The sequence below is a fragment of the Clarias gariepinus genome, chromosome 4 (genome assembly GCF_024256425.1).
Source record: "Clarias gariepinus isolate MV-2021 ecotype Netherlands chromosome 4, CGAR_prim_01v2, whole genome shotgun sequence".
NCBI lineage: Eukaryota > Metazoa > Chordata > Actinopteri > Siluriformes > Clariidae > Clarias > Clarias gariepinus.
In genome coordinates, this window is record NC_071103.1 from 24,617,604 (window position 1) to 24,631,662 (window position 14,059).

The 14,059-nt window shown below is 40.2% G+C and overlaps 2 protein-coding genes across 8 annotated transcripts in view; one reads left to right on the forward strand and one right to left on the reverse strand.

Moving 5' to 3' along the window:
• The window catches only part of ptprub (protein tyrosine phosphatase receptor type Ub), a 229,887-nt gene that overhangs the window by 66,581 nt on the left and 149,247 nt on the right, over window positions 1–14,059 (forward strand). For 6 of the 7 annotated variants that reach the window (XM_053493940.1, XM_053493942.1, XM_053493943.1 and 3 more), the window contains exon 2: window positions 8,739–8,870. In XM_053493940.1, coding sequence (XP_053349915.1) covers window positions 8,739–8,870 — 132 coding nt within the window. The remainder of the gene's footprint in view (window positions 1–8,738; window positions 8,871–14,059) is intronic. The other variant, XM_053493941.1, reaches the window with a different exon arrangement.
• LOC128519955 (uncharacterized) lies at window positions 2,748–4,493 on the reverse strand. Its single transcript, XM_053493948.1, has 2 exons — window positions 3,487–4,493; window positions 2,748–3,384 (listed from the first exon to the last, which is right to left on the reverse strand). The coding sequence occupies exons 1-2, from the start codon at window positions 4,215–4,217 to the stop codon at window positions 3,297–3,299; spliced, it is 819 nt and encodes a 272-aa protein (XP_053349923.1). The 5' UTR covers window positions 4,218–4,493; the 3' UTR covers window positions 2,748–3,296.

Consider the following 14,059-nt stretch of genomic DNA (forward strand, 5'->3'; position numbering starts at 1 on the left):
TCCTTTACCTATGGCAAATCTATTTATAAAAATGCTCGGCTAAATAAATAGGTTTTTAGCCTGGACTTAAACACTGAGACTGTGTCTGAGTCCCGAACACTATTTGGAAGACTATTCCATAACTTTGGGGCTTTGTAAGAAAAAGCTCTGCCCCCAGCTGTATTTTTCATAATACGCGGTACTGACAAGCAGCCTGCATCCTTTGATCGAAGTAGGCGTGGCGGATCGTAAGACACTAGCAGTTCGCTCAGGTACTGCGGCGCGAGACCATTTAATGCTTTATATGTCAAGAGTAGTATTTTAAAATCAATGCGAAATTTCACAGGGAGCCAATGGAGTGAAGATAAGATAGGGGTGATGTGCTCATATCTTCTGGTTCTGGTGAGGACTCTCGCTGCTGCATTTTGGACTAGCTGAAGCTTATTTTTGCATCTAGCTGAACAACCAGACAGTAAGGCATTACAATAGTCCAACCTAGAGGTGATAAAAGCATGAACTAGTTTTTCAGCGTCGTTTAGCGACAATAAATTTCTTATTCTGGCAATATTTCTGAGGTGAAAGAATGCTATCCTGGTAATATTATCTACATGTGCTTCAAATGAAAGGCTGGAATCAATAATCACACCAAGGTCTTTCACTGTTGCATTTGATGGAACAGAAAGGCCATCTAAAGTTACGGTATGATCTAAAATTTTACTCCTAGCTGTATGCGGTCCTATGACTAGAACTTCTGTCTTATCCGGATTTAGCAGAAGGAAGTTAGTTAGCATCCAATTTCTTATGTCCTGCACACATTGCTCAATTTTAGTAAGCTGTTTTTTCTCATCAGGTTTTGCTGAGACATATAACTGTGTATCATCAGCATAACAATGAAAACTAATACCATGCTTACGGATTATGTTGCCCAGAGGAAGCATGTAAAGGGAAAAAAGCAGTGGACCTAAAACTGAACCCTGCGGAACGCCAAACTCCACTAGAGAACATGCAGAATAATCACCATTTAAGTCTACATACTGATAACGATGGGTCAGATAGGATCTGAGCCAGGAGAGGGCTGTACCCTTAATTCCCACTACATTTTCTAATCTGTGAAGAAGAATAGCGTGATCAACAGTGTCAAAAGCTGCACTGAGGTCAAGTAATACAAGCATAGTTACACAACCCTGATCAGAGGCCAATAGAATGTCATTTACTACTTTAACGAGCGCCGTCTCTGTACTGTGATGAGGCCTAAATCCTGACTGATACAGTTCATGTATGCCATTCCTATGTATATATGAGCATAGCTGCTCCGCTACTATCTTTTCCAGGATCTTAGAGATAAAGGGGAGGTTTGATATTGGTCTGTAACTGGACAGCTGACAGGGGTCGAGGTCAGGTTTCTTAATTATTGGTTTGATAACTGCTAATTTAAAAGATTTTGGAACATATCCAATGCTGAGTGAAGAATTAATTATTCTCAACAGGGGTTCTATTATTGCTGGTACTATCTGTTTAAGAAAATGTGTCGGTACAGGATCTAATATACAGGTTGATGAATTTGAAGAAGAGATGAGTGAAATTAGTTCATTCTCTTCAAGGGGAGTAAAGTATTCTAGGTTCTGGTCTGACATGGCTAGATTAACATCTGCATCAATTACATTGTTCGGTTTCAAAACCTCAATTTTATGCCTAATATTTACAATTTTATTATTAAAAAAGTTCATGAAGTCCTCACTATTGCATGATGTTGTTGTGGAGATTTCTGCAGTGGTCTTATTTCTGGTTAATTTGGCTACAGCATTAAATAAGAATCTAGGATTATTTTTATTTTCTTCTATAAGAGTGGAGAGATATGTTGATCTAGCTACACTAAGAGCTTTTCTATAGTTCAGGATGCTCTCCTTCCATGCTATTTGAAATACTAGTAATTTAGTTTGACGCCATTTACGTTCTAATTTCCGAGCGGTCTGTTTTAAAGTGCGCGTGTGATCGTTATACCAGGGAGCAAGTTTTTTATCTCTAATAATTTTTCTTTTGACTGGAGCTACATTATCTAGGGTATAGCGAAATGTCGACTCTAAATATTCAGTCGCCTGATCGAGTTCTGTGGGGTCAGACGGTGATCTAATCGAAGTTGGGAACTCTGGGAGATTACTGATAAAACTCTGTTTGGTAGTTGATGTGAATGTACGTTTCATACGGTAGCGCGGCGCTGTGTGTACATTATTATTGTGACACACTTGCAATGAGACAAGATAGTGATCTGAGATAACTTCAGATAGTGGTATTGTGAATAAATTTCTTATACTTAATCCAAATAATATTATTAAATCTAAAGTGTGACCTGCTTTATGAGTGGGTCCTACTACACACTGATTTACTCCTACCGAGTCCAGTATAGACATAAATGCAGTTCTCAGAGGGTCTTCTGGGTTTTCAAAATGAATATTAAAATCTCCAGCAATTAACACTTTGTCTACAGAAATGACTAGGTTTGAGAGGAAATCTGCAAATTCACTAAGAAATTCCGAGTACGGCCCTGGAGGTCTGTAAATGACAATTAGCGGGATCGACTGAGCTGACTTAATATAGTTAAATACACTTATGTTACTATAAAGAATTTCAAATGAATTAAATTTGTGTCCGTGTTTTTGTACAATAGTCAAATTATCATTGTGAATAACTGCGACGCCTCCTCCTCTACCAGTTAACCGAGGCTGGTGTATGTAGCTGTATCCAGGAGGACTAGCTTCATTTAGAGCTACATACTCGTCCTGTTTAATCCAGGTTTCTGTTAAACAGAGTATATCAAACTCCTGATCTGTGATAATTTCATTAACTATAACTGCTTTAGATGCGAGAGATCTAATATTTAACAGTCCTAGCTTCAGATCAGAGGTGCCGGCTGCGCATTCAGTCTGATCCAAGTTTGTGGTCTTTATGCTAATTAAATTACTAAAACAGACTTTCTGAGTCTTTCTAAATTTGTTTTTAGCTCGGGGAACAGACACAGTCTCAATAGAGTGAACCCTGAGTGACGACTCTATGCAGCTAGCAGACAGTTGGTTTAGCGTAAGGGATCTAATGTTGAGAAGTCCAAACTTTAGAGGTAGACTTCGATTACTTATTTGGGCTTTTTCTGGTTTAATGGTTACCAGATTGTTTCGGCTGGATTTAACGAATTTATTCTTTTTTCTCACTAATCGGGGAATAGACACAGTTTCTATAGTACAAGCTATGTGTGTGCGTCTATTAGTATGGTGGGTTGTATTGTGGCTGATATCTAAAGAATCTGAGGTATGACTTACCGCAAGTCAGATGGTTCGTAATGTCCTGGAGATGTTGTCAGAGAGGACCGCTGCTCCAGCTCTGCTAGGGTGCAGGCCATCTGTGCGGTAGAGCCTAGGACGCTCCCAGAAAACATTCCAGTTATCAATAAAGGGTAATCTCTGTTGTTGACACCAAGATTGTAACCATTCATTAAAGGCAAATAATCTACTGAACCTCTCGATTCCTCTCTGAAATGTCGGAAGTGGTCCAGATACGACGATCTTTGTCGTGGGTGATGTGCTGCGGACCTTCTCAACCAGGCTCCTGAAGTCCTTCTTTAGGATCTCCGTCTGCCTCAGCCTGATGTCGTTGGTGCCAGCATGGAGAACCACAGCTCGAATGTTCTTCCTCAGGGCCGCAGGCACCTGTGCAGCAACATCAAGAACACGTGCACCAGGTAAACAGCGCGTGTACGCCTTACCTTTAGCTGTGGTAGCACGCACGTGCCGGACAATGGAGTCTCCGATGACCAGCGCGTCGTGTGCCGTCTCACGGAGAGGAGCGAAGCGGTTTCGGGTTGAGATCTCGAAGACGGGTGGTGGCGGAGGAGGAGAGGTCCTCGCCCGGGGCTTGGCGCGCGTCTTCCGCTGCTGAAGTTTCCAGGCCTCGTGGTATCCCGGCGCCGGGGTGAAGGAAAGCTGGGCAGGCTGCGTTCTCGGTGCGTTGGACCTGGGCAGAGAAGCACGCGGAGTAGAGGTTGTCGGAGAATTCTCATGCCGAGAATTTACCTGAGACAGGTGAGCGTCGGTCCGCGACGATTCCAGCGTGGCTTTCCGCTGCTGTAGCCGGGCCAGCTTCACCTGTAGGTCGCGGATCAGCTTCTCCACGGCCTCCATCTCCAAGTCCACCGAGTGCAGCTCCAATGTCTCCTCACCTGCACACAGGGGCAGAGACCCAACCGACATGGTGTCTAAAAATAGAAATAACCGGTGCGAAAGAGCGTAAACAAACTTGTGATAGCCGGGCTAACGGGCTAGCGATGCTAATGAAAAGCCGGCTAGAAGCGGTGTGCTGCAAAACTATTAAAACTTATACGATATAAACTTATACGAAAACGATATAACACGCGTTTCGAGTGAATATATTATAAGGTAGTATGAAATACTTATCTGTTATATGTTTACTCTTCGTAAGGGGACGAAAAAGTAGAAAAATTGGTCAGTCTGGCGGAGCTCGGGAAAAAGCAGCCCATTTTATATGACTGTGGGATAAATCAAAATTTGCTGTGTAAACAAAATATTAGTTAGCTGGAGCTTTTACTGTTGGGAGGAAAAGTCTGAGAGCAAGGTGAAATTCTAAAACTTAAATAATCAATGAGCTGATATTATCAATGAGCTGATATTAAAACTTCTGTTCAATATTAAAACAATATAAATGACATAAAGTGGTACCAAGGCATTCACTCTGGAGGTGAATTCCTGAGGTGAACATTCGTATCGCAAAACACATTTCCTACTGGAAATAATGTAAATGCAAATAATCAGTTCCAGCCACCTAAAAAAAAAATTAACAATATTACCAATTTTCAACATTATGATTATATTTTTGCATACAAAAACAATCAGAACGTAAAGTGCTCGCCCTATCATCCGGAGATCGCTGGTTTGATCCCCGGGTGATGCTGTTACCTCTCACAGCCGGAGGTCTAGAGAGAGCTGATTGGCCGAACTCCTTCAGAGGGGAGGGATAAGAGATACTTTGTGCTCCCACATTAATTATGGCTCTACAGCCAATCAGGGGCGTCTATGATTGTATTTATATACTCAGGCTGGCGTCATGCGGTTCGGTGAAAACATGTGATAGTCTTCGCCCCTCCCGGCTGAATGGTAGTGGTAGCTCCCTAGTGACGGGGAGGAATTGGCCACGACTAAATTAGGGAGAAAATCAGGAAAAAAAATTTAGATGAAAAGGAACCTGAAAGTGGCTCCCTTTTTTTTCTCTGTCCTTTGGTACCATGGTGCTATGTCTTCGCTAAATCTTTCACAAAATGTAAAAAAAATAAATAAATACACACACAAAAAATATGTGAACTCACTTTGTTTGGCTTTCTGCTGACGCAAACAAGTTTTGATTAGCTTTCGGCAAGTTTTGAACTGGCGGCGTTTGGTTTGGCTTGGTTTGCTTATCCGTATGCAAATCTCCTGAAAATTACAATTCCTAAGGTGAAAATTCATGAAGCGGTGCGTTCATATAATAGGTACTATCGTATTGGGATTTGTCATTTACTGGTTTAATTCAAACAGTTTTGTGACAACAAATTTGTGACAATTTTAGCTCCTTTGTAGAAAAGATGTTTTTTGCTGTTCCTAATTGGTTAACAAATCAGAAACATACAGTAGCCTCTGTTTGATCAACAGAATGAAATTATATACATTAAAGATGGGTAAAAAAAAAAATCACATTTTCATTTTTAAATGTTCACTTGGTCAGCTTTACAAAAACAGAGTTTATTTGCTTTGGGCAATTAAGGAAGCATGAATCTGGAGCTCTGGCAAACTAGCTAACTAGCTCGTTAACTTACAGACAAATTATGATAAGATTACATTATCCAAAGAGTCTGCATGCTTCCTCTTTAGATTCTCCAGCATAAATTATGTGCTCTTCCGCCAGGCAAGATGAGGGTGCAAGGGTGTTAAGTATGAAATGCTCCAACACTTTGGAGGATTTTGGTTGTGATGCTGTTTCTATCACACTATTTTTCACCTCACCCATGTAAGTGGTAATGCCTACATGTCAGAGCTGTTAAACGATCATTCAAGAGCGTTTCGATTCAGCAGGAAGAAAGAAAGGCTGGTGAGGGAATGACTGCTTAAATCTTTTATGAAGTAAAGTAATAATGGGTACTAACTCACTTTGTGTAGATGTAAGTAACCGTGAACTCAAAATATGACATGACATCAGCTCATTGATTATTTACCCATTACAGCATATTCTATTACCTTTTCTTCCCTACTTATTTGGAATAAATTGCAGTCAGATTTATCTACTGATCAAATCACAGGAAACAATGTTCTTAATCGCTTATAATTTAGACTTGAATTATCTACAGTTGCCATATATGCAGTATATAAATACAATACATACAATACAATCTTGTACAATTTGCTGCTTAGCCCCCGTGCTTATGCTCACTTGGGTGGGTTAAAGTGCAGGAGTGTGCACGATGCAGTGGGCCGTGGAGGCAGCTAAGTGTAAGGTTCCTTTCATGCCCTGAGGTCAGATCTGCATGTGATTATCACTAACAATGAGCTATTTGCAGTGCTTTTGTAGCTCTTAGTGAATCTCAGTTATAATACTCTGGCTTATGTGTTGGTATTCTAAAGAGACATGCTTGTCTATATCATATCCGAGACTGTAACAGTATATCAGCCTGTATCTGACTATACTAACTTTAGAATTAAATCACATATTATCTCACTTAATGCCTTAATGTTTTTTATGTCATGTGGTTGTCTTATTTTATGTTGCACATTTATGATTTTGCTTATTATTTATCCTTTTTACTACGGTGGAAAATGCAAGCTAGGAAGTTTTGAGAATTACATAAATATTGGAAATTGGAAAAGTTGCTACTTAAGTTTTTATAATAGCAATTTGCATATACTCCAGTATGTTATAAAAATTAACTTAATCCCAAAAAGACTTTCCACTGCCTTTCATTGCTGTCATTAAAGGACCTGCTGAGATCATTTCAGTAATCGTCCTGTTAACACAGGTGAGAATGTTGACGAGCACAAGGCTGGAGATCATTATGTCAGGCTGATTGGGTTAGAATGGCAGACTTGACATGTTAAAAGGAGGGTGATGCTTGAAATCATTGTTCTTCAATTGTTAACCATGGTGACCCGCAAAGAAACGCGTGCAGCCATCATTGCGTTGCATAAAAATGGCTTCACAGGCAAGGATATTGTGGCTACTAAGATTGCACCTAAATCAACAATTTATAGGATCATCAAGAACTTCAAGGAAAGAGGTTTAATTTTTGTTTAGAAGGCTCCAGGGAGTCCAAGAAAGTCCAGCAAGCGCCAGGATCGTCTCCTAAAGAGGATTTAGCTGCGGGATCGGCGTGCCACCAGTGCAGAGCTTGTTTAGGAATGGCAGCAGGCAGGTACACAGGCAGGCACATCTGCACGCACAGTGAGGCGAAGACTTTTGGAAGATGGCCTGGTGTCAAGAAGGGCAGCGAAGAAGCCACTTCTCTCCTAAAAAAAAAAAAAACATGCTGAGGACTGGGGCAAAGTCATATTCTCTGATGAAGCCTCTTTCCGATTGTTTGGGGCATCTGGAAAAAGGCTTGTCCGGAGAAGAAAAGGTGAGCGCTACCATAAGTCCTGTGTCATGCCAACAGTAAAGCATCCTGAGACCATTCATGTGTGGGGTTGCTTCTCATCCAAGGAAGTGGGCTCACTCACAGTTTTGCCCAAAAACACAGCCATGAATAAAGAAGGGTACCAAAACACCCTCCAACAGCAACTTCTTCCAACAATCCAACAACAGTTTGGTGAAGAACAATGCATTTTCCAGCACGATGGAGCACCGTGCCATAAGGCAACAGTGATAACTAAGTAGCTCGGGGGCCAAAACGTTGAAATCTTGGGTCCATGGCCTGAAAACTCCCCAAATCTTAATCTCATTCCTTCTCAAGAGGCGGGTGGACAAACAAAAACCCACTAATTCTGACAAACTCCAAGAAGTGATTATGAAAGAATGGGTTGCTATCAGTCAGGATTTGGCCCAGAAGTTGATTGAGAGCTTGCTCAGTCGAATTGCAGAGGTCCTGAAAAAGAAGGGCCAACACTGCAAATACTCTTTGCATAAATGTCATGTAATTGTCGATAGAAGCCTTTGAAACATATGAAGTGCTTGTAATTATATTTCAGTACATCACAGAAACAACTGAAACAAAGATCTAAAAGCCGTTTAGAAGCAAACTTTGTAAAAACTAATATTTGTGTCATTCTCAAAACTTTTAGCCACGACTGTACATTCAAGAAGTTCTTTACAGTATAGTTCTTAAATCCACCTCTCATGCTGGAGCCATAGAGTGATGTCAAAGGGACAGTCTAACAAAATCTAAGCTAAAACGAGACATACTGCTGCTGGATTTGACTTCAGTGTTACCTGCACTAAGACAGATGCCCGGAAGAATGTCCTTCATGTTGTATTGCACATTGTGTACGCAAGAAACTGTTGACGAACTGGAAACCAAATGAGTAATAATGACCTTCGAACAGTCTTACCTGAAAAGAAAGTTGAATTGCATGAAGTAAAAAATTGAATTGAATAAAAACATTTTCCACTATTTGTGGAATAATCTATTGACTATGGGTCCTAGATGGAGACTGATTCTCTCTTTCTCTCTCTATCTCTCCCTGTTCCTCCCTCACTCCCACTCTCTCTTTTTCTCTTTCTCTTTCTCTCTCTAGCAGCAGGCTGTACATTTGATGAGGACTCTGACCCCAGCCTGTGCGAGTTCAGCCAGGGAGAGGAGGATGATTTTGATTGGCAGCTCTTCCGCACCCACACCATGCCTCAGGTCACCCCTGATCTTCTTCATGGTAAGTTTACCCAGCATTCTCATTCCACCAGTCTGTTTCACACCATGTGCCTGTACTGATTGTGAACAGATGAGTTGCAACTGGTGTCTAATGCTGACCTTTTTTAGTTTTGCCACACTTGTAAACTGGTTAAAATCATCCTTCGATTCTTATTGTAAATTATAGGTTACTGATAGAATACACCCATTAACAGGCAGCATATTGGTGCTCACATCTGTTTGTTTTCCGCCAACATGGGGTGTTAAGGGAACATGCAGCTTTATAGACAGAGACTGCTGCTGAAATGGACAGGGTTCAACTGGCACGGGCATGGGCATCTCATTAGGAATGTACGACTGCATGCAAATCAACCTTGAGATGCCTGTCGTGCATAATTCATCAGCCGTAATCAAGCAGGCAGCTTCCAGTTCCTGTTTGCATTTTCAAATACATATGTTCACCAAATCTGGAAGACCGTCAGAGTGTGCTGATTCTGCACGCACTCGAAAAAGCGAAAGTACCGGCTAGGAATACACAGCACACGACATCTTGACGAACAATCTATTACACTACACGTTCTCATGGTCAAATCAGTGAGCTGATATAAGAGCTGGGCTTTGCCCAGAAGGCGGCATGATGCTGAGAGACGTGAGAGCCATTCTTAGAAACAATCTTAATCTGATGCACCTGCTTGAAATTGCTGGAAACGAGCAAGGAAAATCAAAACAAAGAGGCGAGAGAGTAATTGTGATTATGTTGTAGTCAGTCATACATTATTTAGCAGAAGAAAAGAAAAGAGATGATTAGAGATTGCATGCTAATGAGTCTATGACAAGATAGATAATGAGATAGATAAACAAGCACATAAGCTTTTCAGCAATAAAACATGACACATTGTAGTTAGTTACAGAGGCTTGCTGGGAAAAAAAACCAGGCCTTCTGGGAACTGAGAATCAAAACACCATTACTTGAAAGGTCAATTACTATGAAAGGCAATAGCAGGAGAGGCTGAAAGGGTACTTCTGTTTCAATAAAATCCAGTGCTTAGGAGGACATGGGACTGATGTCACTTTATGTATGTACACTCACACACACAGACACACACTCACACACATACAAACATACAGATGCAATTTTCTGCCTCATGATTGCAAAATAATTTTTGATTTGTAACAAGGAGTGTCTGAATACGGGCCAGTGCTCCATAACCCCTGATGATCATTCTCCTCACAGATTCCATCCACTATCATGCTAGCTGTGTAGTAATGAATATATTTTTTTTCAATAGGTTTAATTAAAACCAGTGGCCCCTGACAGTCTTCATGTTTGGAGGCCACTGATACACGGTTTATCAGGAAGCAGAGAATTAGGATATGACAAGAGGGAAAAGCAATGACTAGCAGACAGAACACGATTACAAACAGAACTTGATATCCTTCCTTTTTCCTCCTCTTCAGTTTTGCCACTCCAACATTGTTCTGATTTTATTTGCAGTGCTTTCAGCTGTGTCGTTCCGTTATGCACCTCGTAATTAAGAAAGCATATTGCACTTCATATTTATGCGCAGTATGTTTATTTACTTATTTACAATGTACAATAAACCAGCCCCTGGTATCTTACACTTGCTGTGTTGTCCTGACACTGATGCTTGCTTACAATTTGCGTACAATATGCAGTAGGCCGATCTCATGCTGCTTATCAGATCGTCAATGAGTATGTGACATCATATCGACAGGTTGTGTTTTATAATACAGTACTGTGTAATATTCCTAAACACTCCTCATTGCGTTATATAAAATAAAATTTAAATTAAATTAAATTAAATTAAATTAAATTAAATTAAATTAAATTAAATTAAATTAAATTAAGATGCCTAAAGATTGATTGTTTATCTATAAACCAGAACACCACACCAGACTAAAACATTCTTGTTGCGCACTGCACTTTATGGACATTGGCTCACACCAAAGAGACATTTATGGACATTATACATTTGAACACTCATGCACATTTGCATTCACCTTGATCATCTCAAATTTCATTTAATTTTGCACACTTTTGCACATTGCCCATTTTCGGATCTTCACATTCATGCATATTTAAACATCTTACACACTTTAAATTCTCTTAATTTCCACAACCCTTTTCCTATTTTCCATATTTTTACAGCCATTGTCTATACTTTGTACAGCTAAGTTTTTTTTTTACATATATATATATATATATATATATATATATATATATATATATATATATATTATAATTTGCTTTCCCACAGCTACATTTTTCTATATTTTATTCTTATTCTATTTCATAATGTTTCCTTGTTTTTTTTTCCATTGTTATTGTTATCTTGATTTTAAGGTCATGATCGGTCATATAAGCATTTCACCACCTATCGCACTGTGTATATAAATAAAATTTAAATTTGAACCTCAGCAGCAACCTCATTTCCCCTCTCTTCTGTTCCAACCACTTAGCTTTCACCATCACCAATATACTGATTACTGGCTTCATCTGCACCTGTTTCTCACTTACTTTAGTTGCTTTTCATGGTTGAAGGATTTATTGGTGACTGTGTGGCTTAACAAACAAAAACGTTCCTCTGAAAATAGTCAGCTACAGGGACTGAGTCAAAAAGTCTTTCAAGAATCCTGGAGAACCTATTCCTTAAGACTATGTTAAATCAAAAGTCTCTTTGGAAGCAGAATATGAAGAAATTGCCTGTAAAGAAGAATGAGAGTTTGGATGAGTAGCATGTCATGGAGTATATTCCCACCTACTGTCCAAGTGGGATCCAGATACACCACAACCTTTAGGAGGATAAAGAGGTTACTGAAGATGGAATAAAGGTTGATGAATGCTCATTAACTTATTTGCCAGATTCCTGTGTGTGTTCATTCCATTTGCGTTTATATTGTGCTTATTTTTTTTAGCTTTACTTTATGGCTTATTCACACCACACTGCCCATGTCAAAGCTATGCGGCTGGTATATTCCTATCAGTTAAATACCAGACGATTAGGGGTAAATCATGCTTACTCGACAAGGCTGTTTGCAGTAGAACTGTTTTAACTGCTTAGCTTTATGTCCTGTGAAGAGGCAAAGCTTGAAGCGCTAGCCTGAGTATGTCTCTGGGGAGAAATTAAGGTTTCCTATCTGAGGGAGCAAGAGAGCTAGCGGAAAAGGGGAGAATTTAATCGGATTTTTTTTTTGAGCATTAGGCACCCTCTGTTTACAGTCCTTTCAATTTCCCTTCTGAAAATGAGCATGGTTTCCAGGGCTGGCAGGAACACGCCAATCTGGACAGGTGGGGTTAAATGGTAAACACAGCTCCGATCCTGCTCTTGAGCTGCGCGTCAATAGCGAGTCGAGTAATCTACGAAAGGTGCAAGGGTGTCCCTCCGGTGGGACGGAGAAAATCAGATGTCACTTTGTCCTGAATCTCTGGCGGCCACGGCACTGAGCGCACGCACGGTTGCTAATAATGGCCTGGAAATGTCGAGGCGTGCTGAATGAAGGCTGATGAAATGCAGGATTCACTGTTTACCTCAAAGGGTTCTCCTTGTAGAATTTATTTTGCAACCTTGTGTCGTCTGCTGTCAGATCTCAGGTGCATTACCAGATTGACTTGATATGCTTGTCCGAGCTGATTGCACATCACGTTTCTCTACCGTAAGCCTTACGGTGTGTGAACAGTCTGTGTGTCAAACTGCAGGATAAATAATAAAAAGTTAACACTTCTCTGTGAGAGAAAAGAGATGCTCAAATCTGCTTCTATGAAATAGCCTGGGCCTAATTGGACATGCCCTTGTTGAAGCATGCCCCTGGGTAAGCCACTGATCTCTTTTCTAATCTTTCTCATGCATAAAGGGATTCTCATGGTTATGGCTGCCAAGGCCATAGTATTCTATAGGCATGTTGTCTTATTAGTGTCCTCTGCCAGGGGACCTGGTGGGAGTTGTGCAGGACTTTATTGCCTGGCTCATAGCAAACAGCAGCTCTGTGCCCCAGCTGTACATTAACTGCACATCAGTGCTCCAGCATCTTTCATCTCGAAACACAAGAAAGCCAAAGAGCCAAGAAGACAGAGCAAGACTACAGAAAGGCACATCTGCTGGAGTTCTAGGGTCATTACCAAATATGTCCAGATGAGAGCTATGGGTTGCAACTGCCTGTCTACTGTATGTCTGCCTTTTTTGTTCTCTTTCTAAATCGAGTATCGTTTGTGAATAGTTTGGAATACTGGCCAATGTTCATTGTTTATAGGCCATGGTTAAGAAGACAGGTGTTTAACACAGAATTTAGCTCCTGTAGAGTTAAGGCTGGGAATGAAGAAGAGCCCGAGCTGGTGAGACTACGGAGGAGTTACCGCTGTAATTCTGTAACAAATGGATATACAGAATGTGTAGGACCGGGCCAGATAAGCCCTCATTATGTGAACGGATTGTTCTACAGGCTCCATAATTACACATCCTGTTCGTTTGGACCTCAGAAAAGGGGACAATCCATTGAAATAAATAAACCCATTCAGGCAAATGAAAAATCATCCGGTGATAAATTAAAAGAGTCAGTTATCTCATGCGACAAAGTGACAATTCATTTGATAATCAGCAGAGAGTGCTGAGAATACAGAGTGCAAATTCAAAAGCAATTAGGAAGAAGGTACAAAAAAGCTTTTATGGTAGTGTGTAATGTCACTATCTTTATTTTCATTTTTTTCTCAAACATTTGTGATTTAATCCAGAATGTAACCCAAAATGGGTGTGACATAACCTTTTTTTTGTACCCCTGACAACCCAAAGAGCTACAGATACCAGGATTGCCTGCATGGTCTGGAGATTCTGGATATAACAGTAACTCAACCTCATACTGTATCACTCAGGAGGGTGCATGTTTTTTTTGGAATTTCACCTGTCAGGTTAGATTTTTTTTCGTTACACTTACCTGTGATATTGCTTCAATTCCCCAAATTATAAATATTTACTTTTACATTTAGGCATTTAATATATGCTCGTACAACTTAGAAAAGATCCTCACACAGGTTACTAAGTTACAAACCACACTATACTGTAAGTACCTTCAATCCAACACTATTGCAAGTTTTTCCCCCTTTCTTTTTGAGTTGGGGTTAACCCAAATACCTTAAAAATATATAGGTATTTAGTCGTCACTTAAACTATATACTGTAGGAGCCAGGACTAGATGCAT